This window comes from Aulostomus chinensis, chromosome 18 (assembly GCF_037954235.1).
Source record: "Aulostomus chinensis isolate RoL2024-O1b breed Wild chromosome 18, RoL_Achi_v1.0, whole genome shotgun sequence".
Classification (NCBI taxonomy): domain Eukaryota; kingdom Metazoa; phylum Chordata; class Actinopteri; order Syngnathiformes; family Aulostomidae; genus Aulostomus; species Aulostomus chinensis.
Genome location: NC_141337.1, coordinates 2,939,088 through 2,952,576, shown reverse-complemented (window position 1 = coordinate 2,952,576; position 13,489 = coordinate 2,939,088). Strand labels below are relative to the sequence as shown.

The 13,489-nt window shown below is 44.5% G+C and overlaps 1 protein-coding gene across 1 annotated transcript; it reads right to left on the bottom strand.

Moving 5' to 3' along the window:
* Nucleotides 1-564: 564 nt before the first annotated feature.
* On the bottom strand, nucleotides 565-13,276 carry limd2 (LIM domain containing 2). Its single transcript, XM_086185411.1, has 4 exons — nucleotides 13,110-13,276; nucleotides 3,936-3,977; nucleotides 3,610-3,746; nucleotides 565-3,112 (listed from the first exon to the last, which is right to left on the bottom strand). Exons 1-4 carry the CDS (start codon nucleotides 13,110-13,112, stop codon nucleotides 2,953-2,955), a joined length of 342 nt encoding a protein of 113 aa, XP_086041537.1. The 5' UTR covers nucleotides 13,113-13,276; the 3' UTR covers nucleotides 565-2,952.
* Nucleotides 13,277-13,489: the final 213 nt, after the last annotated feature.

Here is a 13,489-nt window from a genome sequence, read left to right as displayed (position 1 = left end):
TGATTAGTACTAGTACGCGTACTTTTGTTTAAAAAAAATCAGTTTCTCTCAAGTAAAACTTAAAAGCTACAGACTGACATGTACTCAAAATAATTAAATTTACACGTGAAAAACATCTGCTTTCTCCAAAGTTAGCTAAGCCTCACATCATATACAGTAAATGTAATTTATATTTAGTGTTTATTGAATATAATTTATTAAAAATGAAATCTGCGAAGTGAGCTTAAATGTAATTTACTAGAAAATACAGTAAATGAGTGACTGTTTCAGGTTGATGAAAACTAACCCGACCAGTCACCAGTCTTGTACCATGACTACCAGAGAGCTAGCTAGTTAGCTAAATACCCAACAAGCCCAAAATTTATTTTACTTTGGTACATTTTATCCAACTGCATTTGTCATGCAAGAGAGATGGAAACTTTAAGAGCCTGCAGGTTCAAGATGGGGCTAACTGAGCCCAGGTGCTGTATAAATTAAAGGATTCTATATTTCTACAAGACAGTCAGAGCTTTCAGGAATGAAGAGATTTCTTTATATTTCAATAAACACACAGGAATCACTGAATTAAATCAACACCAGCATTTTTTTTAATTTTTTTTTCTCCAAAAGCATGTAAAAAAAAAAAAACTTGGAAAATGCACAAAATGATTGTGTGTATTGGCGCAGAAGGAGGGGCTTTTTAAATCTTTTTAAAGTGTTACACACTTCCAAACCACAACAAAGCGACAGAGAGGAGGGAGAAGAGCACAACTGCGAACAGTCCAAGCGTCCTTTAGCTGTAAGGCCACCTCAATCCACAGGTCAAGTCTGGAACACAATTCAAAATGTCTCCATGACAACAGCATTGGAAATCAAGTCCACGCGTAATTTTTTTTGTCTCTTTTTTTTCTTTAGCACAAAAAAAAAAAAAAAAAAAAAAAGAACCGACTCACAGATTTAACATGAAAACAAAACGTTACACTGCAATCATTCACCTGAGCCTCTTGGCACCAGTGTAACGTGTACCTCCTCTCACACCTACGGTCACGATTCACAGATATGCAGTCGTACCTTGGCGAACTGCTAACACAGAATGACAAAGACAGCATTTCTAGATACAATTCTTTTGATTTTAAAGCATTCTCAAAAGATCCGGAGGACCATTTAAAAAACAAAAACAGAACAACGTACATTGGCACGCACAGAACGGAATTATTGTACATTTGATGTAGATAAGAGGTCTAGCAGAAATGGCTGCTGGTTGAGTGGAGCTATGCGATGTTTTAGGAGTGGGACTGTGGTTGAGAAGGCATGAACAGATTTCTGTGCACTCGTGTTTGTAAAAGCAATAAGCTCTTTAGTTCTAAGGCGTCTCTTGTTTAAAAAAGTGGCAAATATCCATCTCTATGCTCAAATTCACAGTAAACCTTCAGTCACAGCAAGAGCGACGATGTCATTCAAGTGTCAGTCAGTGGTTTTTGTAAAAGGAGATACTTGAATGGCTTTGCACTCATTCCTCGATAAGAATGAAAATAAAACCTTATGCAACCGTTCTTTAGGTGCTGCGGTTAATAAAAGTGGCTGGAGTGCAGCAGCTGCACCGCAGGCTGAGGCAACAAATTCAATAATGCTGAATAAAAGGCGCCGTTATCGTCTACTGTCACACTCCCCCCAGCAGGGGGTGCTCTGCGCTGGGTTTAGCACACAGAGCCAATCAGGGGATCAACTACTGTACAAAACCCTCCACCGGCCATCTAACTGGAATATTGAGGAATAGGTCCAAGTGCTAAAATTACAACAGGAAGGCATTTATCAAAACAAACAAACAAAACAACCGATCTGTGCTTACTGGATAAAAACAACAGGCATGAAATGAACAGAGGAGCTTAACGGCGTGATTCAGGGTGAGGTTCCCTCCGTCCTCACGGGTGAGTCGGACACGTTTAGCTCCTCCTGAGGGACGTTTACTGACCTCTCCCTCCCTCACTGGTCAGGTGATCACGTGCGGCCATATGTGCGAGGTGAGTGTTCAGTACGGTACGGTTGGGGTGGTGGTGGTGGAGGGGGTGGGGATTTTGTGTGTGTGTGTGTGTGTGTGTGTGTGTGGGGGGGGGGTGATCACTAATCACAAACAGCTCTATGTACACAAAGTTTACAAAACACAATCCCATTAAAAGTTTGACCGTAAAAGCTCAGACGGGATGCCGTGACATCAATCAAATCCAAGTGCTGCTAAAAAACTTTTAAAAACAGATTTTTTCAGAGAAGATCGTTGACAACACAAAGTAGTGAGATAAGGCTCGTAAGACCCAGTCATTCCAACATGCAGGTGTTAGACTCGCCCGGACGGCGGGATGAAGAAACACACGAGAGGTGAGCTGTTGCTGATGTGCTCGGTTATTTTTTACAGTATGCTGTACCCTGTTAGTTCCTCAAATACATGAAACCTGACGGACGTGTCTGACAGCACAGTTACAATACGGAGGACTACCATTTTGATTTGTTAGAGCGATTGTACGGTTCATGTAAATCCTCGGGTGACGCTGCGAATGAAGACCCTCTGAAGATTGACCTGAGTGTATGCTCTACCGCAAAACATGGACGCCACCCCTCCGTTTGCCTGAGCATACCATTTACACTAAAATAAAGGGTGCTGATGATAAAAAAAAAACAAAAATGATAAAATTACTGTTACTCTCCCCGTACCAGAGAAGGCTTTTGGTCACAATCAACTACCAATTCCACAACAGGAAATTGGAAAGTAAAATTAATAAAAAAGGGATGCGATAAGATGATCCCCCCAAAATCTATCCCCCAAATTAAGTGGTATGGATTCCTAGCTGATGGCGTTCAAGAAGGTAGTGAGCGGGCAGGTGGTTCGACAGCGCTCCAGCTGACGGGGCGCCTGTTCATCGTGAGACACTGGAGGAATGAGGAGGAGGAAGAGGAGAGCCAGGACACAGGCAGATGTGATTATGCCGTCTTCGTTATATTCTCTGTCTCCTTGGAGGCCCAAAGCTCTTTGTGCTGTTTGCGTCCGAAGCCCTCGTCATAGTTGCCTTTGCTCTTGAACAGCTGCTGGAAATGGGGTTTGCAGTAAAATTCACCCTGAAGAGCAGCGAAGGAGCCGAGGCTGCCGGGACAGAAGCAACACAAGAGTCACATAAAAACACCAGAGAAGACTTTGAAGCAGCTGAGTAGGGACGTCAACGGTTCACTGCCCGGCAACGCATGAAGAGACTCGAGACAAAACTGTGTGTGGGACCATTTCACACACAAAGCTACACTTAGTAGCAGCAGCAGCACTGGAACGGTGCTGTACCGGGTTCAGAACCAGCAGCCAACGTTTACATCACTTGATTTAAGTGACATCACCAAGACCTATTGTGACTTGAAGGAGAACTTTGCTGTTTTTTTTTCCAACTTGAACTCTATTTTCCTTTTTTAAACTTCTATAATCAAAGTGAGCGATGGAAATAAACGTTTTTTAAAAGGTTCCAGTGAGGACTAACAGAAGTGAGGGGGGGGGGAATAAAAGAGTCCAGGTTAAAAATAAAAACAGAAGTTCCCTGTTAATGCAGTGTTTCAGTGACGTCTCCAGACAAGAAGAGATGACATTAAACGCATCACCTGAGCTTGGTGTTGCAGTGCTTGCAGCAGAAGCAGGCCGGGTGGAAGACCTGGTTGTTGGCCACCAATCTCTCCATGGGGTAGACCGTCTTCTCACATGAAGAACACACCTCCTTCTGAGTCTTAAAGCTGAAGGACTGAGCACATCAACATGTCACTTTGATTACCAGACTCGCACGTGACACCAACAAGAGCTCAGTGGATGAATGTCAGCATTTACATCAGACACAAGAGGCAGGAAATACTTGCTTTCCCCTCCCTTCAGATCAAAGGCTGACAATAATGAAGGTGAACTGAGAGCGAGCAGACAGGCCACGCGCGTTTACCTTAGAGCGCTTGACGGGCTTCTCCTCACTGTTTCTGGAGTCCTGGAAGAAAAGCAGACATTTAAACAAATGTATTCACGTGTGTGTCCTCTTATGTCCTTGAGTAGAAATTTACAAACAAACAGCAGATATCAGGTTACAAGCAGCTTCACATGCATGTAAAAATCTATTCTCGTGTCCTCTTATTACTTTTACCAGTGTGTTAGTATTGACAATGTGACCCCCCCCCCCCCCCCCCCGCTCGACTTGCTCCATCTGTCTCTCTGCACCCATGGGAGAGGATCAGGTGGCTTCTGTCTGCTCATGTGAGTCGAGCTGTGGGACTCTCAGCGTGGTGCCGACCTCCACATAACAGAGCAGCTCAGAATCGGCCCTCCGGTTCAGAGACTTCTCAGGATGCAGTTACATGAAATCTCTTCCGTGGGATAACGTGACACCAGTGCTGCTAGTCTTTGTTTTTAAATGAACTCCATGTTGATGCAGCTTTGTTTCTGTCATTCAACATCACGCTCACACAGAGGTTTAATCTTTCTGACAGGTTACTACAATCCTCCGCACGGCAGGTTGATTCAAGACCGCATTTGAAAGGTTTCCCCTTAAGGGCGAAGAAGAGAAAAGCTTGCACAAGCTCAGCGTGGAGGAAGTTACGACTGTGTCTGCCCTCCGGAGGATTGCAGGCAGTCACCAGCAGCAACATCCTTCAGCAGAACTAACAAGTAGCTGAAGCGGATAAACATTCAGACGTGGCGAAGAAGAAGGCCGCCTCTGTTTAGCCGGGGAAAGTCCACTGCAGACTTTGTTAAAACCCTGTTATGTAAAGCAGTTTGGCTGGAGCCGGACTGTGGATGTGGATTTCAAACAGTTGCCCTTTGGCTTCACACAAATGCTGACTTTCATTTCTGGAGGTCTATTACCTCCATGACTTGCATTATTTTATTGCTTTGCAGGCAAAATACCAAAACCAAAGGCAAGCGCAGCAACAGAAACGAGAAGATGTGGCGTGTCCAGCCGTCTCCCTCAACCATCCACCTGTCGACATGAGCTCAGATCTACAAATATACTGTGGTACAGATTACACCAGATTATGAGCGCAGGCCCGACTCCCTAAAGGCGAATCCCCAGAGGATGCTCTTCCCTCAAACCGGGAATGCACACTTGTTATATCAGCCTTATATGGAGCCCCGGGAAGGTTTTGATTAACAAAACAAACATTAACATACTAAATTTGAACCCTCATTCTTAATGCATCACTCAACAAGCGAGCAGGAGGAAAAATAGAATGTTGATCCGATGAGAGACCGAGGACAGGCTTTTGTAATGATTGGCTCATTAGCAGTGAAGCCACGATGCTTCCTGTCAATGCAATCGCACTTCCCAATGTGCTGCCTTCTCTGCGTCCTCGCTGCGTCACCGTTAGCAAGAGACACAGCTCAGTCTTTGCTGTTATCAAGCAGGCTGGATGCTTGACCACTTCCTGTCCCCCAGCATGTCTGCTGAGCTGTGTGGCTGATCGCCTACCAATTACTTAAACTAAAGCAACTCATGTGTGTGTGTGTGTGTGTGTGTGTGAGACGTTCTAAGAGCCAGTTAAAGGTTCATTTGCTCCCAAATAAGGAAAGTGTGCAGATGTGAGTGAGGGGCAAAGCAGAGCTGGCACAATTTTGTTGTAGAACAGCAGAACAGGATTAGTTACCATGTTGGGGGGGTGGGCCTGCATTCCAAACACACATACTCAGACATGCTGGAAGACTTCAGATTAGCTGGTGCCATCTTGTCTTCTTTTGCCTTATATGTACATGAGTTGGTACCAAACGGCTCGAATGTGGCAGGAAGTTGTTATGACATGTGTCTTCCTCCGTCTCAGAGTCCCACGAGGGACCGATGCTGCTGCTGCAGTCACTTCCATCCACACAAGTGACTGCTGAGGACCACTTGAGCCGTGAGAATGTTTGAGTGAAGAAACTACAAGAGAGCTGCGATCTCCAAGCAGGAACACACACCACCCCAGTCCTCCTCACCAGTGAAAACACCAGGGATCACCAACTGCTCAGGGGGGGATAGAGAGGCTGTTTGAATCCACAACAAGGTGTTCAATTTTAACATAAAGAAGGTTTTGTTTCAACTGTGAAGCAATTTGACATAGTAGTGTGTGTGTGTGTGTGTGTGTGGCCAGATGCAGCTGGAGGCTTCAAACAAAGATCACTTTCATTTCTTACAGGTGGTGAAGTCTTCTATCTTCTTGTTATGCAACTTTAGGTTGAGGAAAAAATGACAAAAATAAGGATTTGTATTTTGCATTTTTTCTCAATAACCGAGCAGGCAGACTCATGCTACTCTTGGTTTGTACACAACAGCTGCACTCACTTCAGGAAACTGAGCAGCACAATCATTTAGTAGACATGTTTACTGGCTCCCAACAGCACTGATATCAACAGAACCCAGAAGAACCCAGTAATTTACCACGACCCACGTACAATACCTACTATCACCAGCGTACACCCTGGTAGGTGCCGGCCAAGAGGACCAAACCAGATATCACAACATTTTTTCAGCAAATCCCCTCAAATCAGAATTCCGGTAACGTGGTGGTAACTTCTGTACGTTTTTTTGAGCTCTGCCACGACATCAACGATCTGCATTCAAGCGCCGATGCTCCAACATCGGTCAGCTTGGAGCTTGAAGGACAGAACAAATATAAAACAGCAACCACTGACACAGCTTTGCAGTCTGTTGCCCCTTGACTACTGAAATGGGATCGATTGGGTTTTTTTTTTTCAAGCAAGCTTAAAAAAACCAAAACACCTGCATGCAAATGTTTGTGTGATGGCGCTGCCACCATCCGAGTGCTGCGTGACAACATGCCAAATAGAGAATAAATGATGATGTTCTAAAAAAGCAATCAAGAGCAAATCTTTTGTTATGGACGTCAAACAGGCACCGACACCAGACCACTTGTCTAAATGTTTGCGTTCAGAGGAGCTGTCTGCTGACGTGAATCAGCAACAACTACCGAACGTGAAAGGTCAATATGGTTGAAACAACAAGAAGAACCTCTTCTTCATGTCTTTGTTGTACTGATGGACGGAACACGAGCCGACACAGCGCTGCTTCCCATCCCTGGAGCCACAAACCCCTGCAGACGGCCCGTACAAGGGCAGGCAGGCGCTCCCTAAACAAATGTTCTTCTGTCATTAATCAAAAAAACAGAACCCACACTGTCTCATCCTTTATATTTAGAAATATGATCATTGTTTCATTATTTGGTCGAGCAGAGTCGGGAAAGAACGAATGTCAAACACGTCATGGAAAAAGTGTTAATAAGCCCATCTGTGCAGTGCAGAGGAAGCCAGAAAAAAAAACGAATAAATACACAACATTTTCCTCCCAGCTCAGTCCAGCCGGTGGTTCCAAGGTAGAAGTCTGGCTTCAGTAAAGCTGATCTTTGCTCACTGAAGAGGACTTTGGTGGTCAGAGGTGTGACATCACTTGTGGTCTGAATTAAAGTCCTGATCCAATATTCAGATAAAAGTGTGACAATGCTCAACAGACGACGGGGCTCTGCTGTGTCATCAACATTTTCTGATTCAACTGTCTTTGGGAATTTAATAGGTGTGAATTACCCCACACATCTTTTTCCAAAATATGTTCCAATTATTTTTTTTATCAAGCATTTCTGCTGGTCTGATTACTCCCCTGCACAAAACAGGTAGTTTTCAGTAGAGGAATTTTGTTTGCCTTTATTAATGTAGGAATCTTAAGGTACATGTAATTTCCTGCTCCTGTCCTGCAGACCGTGGCTCTGATCCAACCACTGAGGACACACAGTCTCCCACTGACAGCAATCTTCCACCAGTGACTCAACATGGAGAGACAATAAAGTGATAATGGGGAGAAAAACATTGGTGCAAAGTTAAAAAAACAAAAACAAAACAAAAAACCTCTGACAGAAAAATGAAACTGAGCTTCCGAGAGCAGATGGATGTTCACCACACTGATGTGCAGAGTCATCACTAGGTCGGCCATTACCTCTCTTCTCTCTCTGGACTTCCTCTATGCATCTAGAAAGGGTCGAGGCATTTTGCTGCAAAGGCACAGAACACCCAGTGTCTCGGTCATCAGCTGACTGGCGAGCTTTTTCACTTCTTGTCTGGAGCTGCATGCTGCATCATCAATCTGCCTATGTTTCCTTCATCAAAGGGAGCAGTGTGGAGTATTTAGGGGGATTTCATTGACTATTTATATGTAGGTTTTCTTTGGAGTATCATCTCCTGACGTAAAAGAAGAGTTGCTTTTATTAGTTTAGGATTAGCCTCACAAACCCAGAGTTCCACTGCTCAGCATTTCTGCCTTTTATCAACACGTAGGTGTTAGCTGCTAATGCACGAGCGTAAACTCAAACACCTGGTTAGGTTGTGGCCATGATCCTTGTCTGTGTGTCCAAACCTACACACCTGTTTTGCACAGTGACCTGTGGGGGATGTGAAGGCTCTGCCTGGTCTGTGGCAGCGACCGTAGCGTGAGACAAAGACGTGACAACACGAACGAGCTAAATGAAGAAGTAACGACCCCAGAGAACAAGGACGCCTGTCTGTCCACAGCCTAGTTCTGTTATCATGGAGACGTCTCAGAACAGACACACAGTCAAGGGCACAAAACGGCATCTTTAAAAAGTTGTCATTTGTAGGTCAAGCAGTCAAAAACAAAAATGTGGACATAAAAGACAAAGAAACAAAAGTTTCATGTTGGCGTTTCATTAATGTTGTATTTAAGGTTATTAACTTGTTACTTTCAGGTGACAGTTTTGGTGGAGTTACTAATTAAGTGCTGCACAAATGACTGAATAAACCTACTGGCTGTGGAGACGAGGGAGCTGGACATTTAACAATTTTAACTTGAGTTAATTGTTGAGTCCACCACAGCCATTCAATGCCTTTCAACTCTGTGCAGCAAGCTAGTTTCACTCAAAGATTAGCGAGGGTGTGTGGGGTTTCTCCCGTCGTTATTAGAAACCTTTGCTCGGGGAACTTTTAACGATCTTAACTGTTGTTGTTGTTTGTCTAACTGCGGGAAATCCCAGAGTTCCATTATGTTGCTCCTTAAAAGATGCCTGAGGGAACAATTCAAACCCCTAAAATCCTCAGATCTTTGAGTCAGATCTGACCAGTTCCGGGCTAAAAACATGCTCGTGGACTAAGAATATAATGTGATACTAGCGCGACGTGCAATCTTGAGATAACAAAAAAAGTATACGTCTCCCAAAAGTGGAACGAGCTGTGTATGTTTGGATATTGAGTGAAAGCACGGTGCTGGCATGCTGCAGAAGCGGCTCTGTTTGTGTTTTCATCTTAAAACTGCAGAGAATCAAACCAGTGGCGGCCTGTGAAAGAATGTGCTGTAGTACATGAGCCTGCGTTGGCTTGAATTAGTGAGAAACCACCGCCTTCTTAGATGAAATGAAGACTGCCTGCAAGGCTACGCTATGACTGATCAGATGTTATCATGGAGAGGACAAGAGGGAACGTTTCACAACCAAATACTGCTGGAATTGGACAGGAATTAGGGAAACGTGCCCCATCCCGTTGTGAACAGAAGGAATTTAAAATGCCACACATGCAAACATCTGCTCTGCGATGGCGGAGCACTTCCATCAAAGGCGTCGGCCTCCCATCAATCATACCACGGACACCGTGTGGGATGAGGGGCCAAGGACCTGACACAGAGGGTTTCAACTGTTACCTGTCCTTGTCAGGAATTATTTCCACTGATTTGCCAGTAATTCAAGATCCAGTAAAACTTCAAAATGTGTTTCTTTGCTGCTGACTGATGAAACTATGGGAAAACAAGTCGATCCGACGGTGGTTCACACCAGATAACCAACGTCAGATCAGCGCTGACAGCCTCACAGATGCACACCAATATTGATGTTGTTTAAATCAAAAGTTTAATTAACACAGAGCAGCCTCAGGCAGGGCCTGCGCCAGCAGATATGTGATTAATCATAACACTCAGCTGAGACACCCACACCATCACTGCAGCGGGTTTCTCAATGACGGAGGTTTGAAGCAAATTAACCAGGTTCTATGGTGAGTATTCCCGTCAAAAGGTGGCGGTAAAGGCAATGTTACGATGGCTGTGACAGACAGAAGAAGAAGAAGAAATCCTGGACATTCAACAGCCCAGCTTCTCCCAAGATGAAGACAAACTTTGGGAAAAACTGGGAAGATGATGACGGCGGCGGAAACAGCTAGTCAGACACGCAAGTTAATGATTCTCTACAACAGAGTTTATTCTGATTGTTTCTATTTCCTGTTTTGCACATTTACTCTTTTACAACAAAGTTAAAAAAAAGAAAAAAGAAAAAGAAAAAGCCAAGCGCTTCATGGCGACTGACGTTTGTGATAAATTCTGCTCTACATTGACGTCAAAGTTGAGGTCGGATCGCAAACAATCTGCTGTCTTCATATGAAAGAGGCCCAGATCTGCTTTAAAACAATGACATTCCATCTGAGTTTAGCTTCTCACACTGACATGAGAAAATATAAAAACCTAACAGATCTGAGCAAAAAAAGAAAAGTGAATGTAGCTTAGAATCACACTGATACATGCCGACTCCTGCTTCTAGGCCTGATAAATGGATTACCGCTCAGACAGCCAGACCTCATAGGGTGACACTACGGGTTACTGTGACACAGCAGGAATGTGAGGGGCAGGTGTGGGTCTGTCACTCTGCCCAGTTCTGGCCTGCAGCTATGTGGCCTGGACCTGCTGGCCACCCATTTAATACTGTTCCTCAAATCTCACAGCAGGAAAACAACCTCCCTCCCCAACATATGGCCCTCCTGACAAGCCCAACAGATTTGATTTGCGTGCTGTTAATGGTAATTGTTTGATAGAAGAGCATACGGTCAAACTGCATAAATGTTATTAGCTGGAGCTGCAGGTTGGTTTCTGTCTTCAACTGAATTTACGAGAGAAAAGGGACAAATCCACTAGAATACTGAGGTCATGTAGTCGGGCGTCAATCTGTGGCGTTACCTCTGCCAGAAACTACAATCAGCCTGCACACTGGCAGTGACAGGAAATGAAAATGACCACACACTTACTTAAGCCTTGCCGCCATATGCCAGCGCTATAATGACAGACTGCTGCAGTTGTGGTGCGCTGGATGGATAATAAGTGGTTTCTCCACACCACAGAGCAGTTTGTCAAGTGCTTGGCAACACAAATTCAGGAAAAGATTTTTGTAGAAATGTGACCCGCATGTTTCCACCTTTAGTGTGATTCTCACTGAGGTTTAACCCACTTACTCATCCGCTCAGCCTGCACTGACATCTGTAATGTCACCAACAGAATTTAATGAGGTCACATGGAGGTTGCTGACAGCTCTCAGAGCGTTAGCAGGACCATTTAGTACTGCAACATACACTGCAGCGTCCCAGACTACAACTGCTGTCGTTTGTGAGGGTTTCAGAAAACCAGAGCCGTCCCAGTTCAGAGATGAGTGGTGCAACACAAGTCAAACCAGAAATCTGTGGCATGTGAACACCGTCTGGTTCCTAATTATTAGCTGCTGGAACAGACATTTGCACGGCGTCAGAATAAAACTGAACTCAAAATATGTGTTGGTCTGACTGAACTGTACTTTTCAAAGTTGGACAAACAAACTTGGACATTATTATTAGGAATCAAATTATTCCGGCATGTATGCGCTTCGATCAGTCCCAAACTGCACTGGAGCTCTGCGCATGTTCTGTAGGTTCCGCTGCGGTGCTTAACCCGGCTTAACCAGGAATTTGAACGGCGCACAGTCAAGGGAAGCATCCTCATGACGAGCGAAACTACGGGACAAACAACACATTTCTGGACCAACGACGACTTAAAACTGTCTGGCTGGAAGGAGTTCTCCAAATCTTCTTTACTAGTCTTTGGAACACACGTCCACCGTTTGACCCTTTCACTCTTGTGACGCAAAACGTGAACCAGAAGTGATTGCACTACACCGCTGAGAGGTAGGATGCAATACCTCAATTCCGCCCGGTTGATGTCTCCTGGGGCAATAACAGCGGTGTAATTCTATGAGCTTATCGAGCTGCAGTTGCATGTGGGACACACCTAGATGATCAGATAACAAGCGGGGATGTGAATAATTAAAGGCTTATTTTGTCATCTGTTGTTTTGTGGTTATTCTTGCTTGCAGCTACAGTTTGAACATTCTTTCTACATCATATTACATATTTTACAGATTCATATTTTATTGAATATATTTGGAAATCCATGCAAAATTATTCATCAACAGGAAAAAATAGTGAAAAAAGTAAATACCTTACATTTGCTGGGGATGTGTTTAAAGCATAGGAGGCCTTTCAGTTTGGGGATTTTATAAACATTTAATTCACCAAATTTGCACAAAATATCGAGGTATGCATCATGTTTGGGAAAAGAATTTTGGACATTTTGGAAAGGCCTAATTCTCGCTGTGACACATTTCACCATAATCATAAACGGCAGGCTTTAAAATTTAGCCTCCAATCCTTTCCAAGTGTTTTGCATGTTTTTAATTAATTGACTTGATAGTTAAACGATTTAGATGACTTTTGAAGGTCTCAGATCCAAAATTAAAAACAGCAAACAAACACCGCCACCTGCCACAGCGAGTAACTGCTGATGCTGCTACGCAATTAAAAAAAAATAATAATAATTTGATAAAAACTAACAAAAACCCAACTCCGGTGTAAAAGGTGGGGAAACGTGTCGTTATTGAAAAAGGAAACCGCTCAAACGTGAAGGATGATGCGAGGTGAAACGTTGAATCCACCGGGTTTAAATCGCCCTCGCTGATTATTAATTAGCCTGCTAGCTAACTTCAATGTCGGGATATTATTAACAGTTGAGAGTCGCGCGCCTCTAGCATGTCGGGAGCAGCTCGCGGAGGTTTTTAACGTTCCTCGACGCGAACCCCTCCATTGTTGCCTCCCGCGCCACATTAGCATGCAACATCCGTACCGAGTGTTTGTGCCGTTGAGCTACCGAGTGGACGGACATCATCAGCTCACCTCGTCTCATCTCACAAAAAAAAGAAAGCAGCAGCAGCAGCAGCAGCAGCAGCATCGAGGGAGGGAGGGAGGGAGGGAGGGAGCGGGGACACGCTGGGAGAAGAGCCGGAATATCACTCACCATCTGCGCGTCTTGTTTTCGGCACACTGGCTGGGAACGGCTGGAGATTGGTCGGTAGCTCTCTCACTAGCCGTCTTCACGGGAGGCTTTGTTGTAGACGTCGGTGGCCCCGGTGCCGGTGTGTTTCTGCCTCGCTCCTCGCTCCCACTCCCCCCCCCCCGTCTCAATTTTCAACAGCCTGTTTTTTTTTTGTTTTTTTTCTTCAGCAGGATGTCGCTCGTGATTGGCCCTCATCCTCTCATGAGGCGTTCATGGGGTGTCGGAAAACTCTCAGATCCTCCCCACCAATGTATTAATTAAAGCGGATTCTCGGTGGATTGGAGGTGAACGGATATTGGTTAAAAATCCTTTTGATTTCCTGGTTTGTCCTCGTCAAGTCT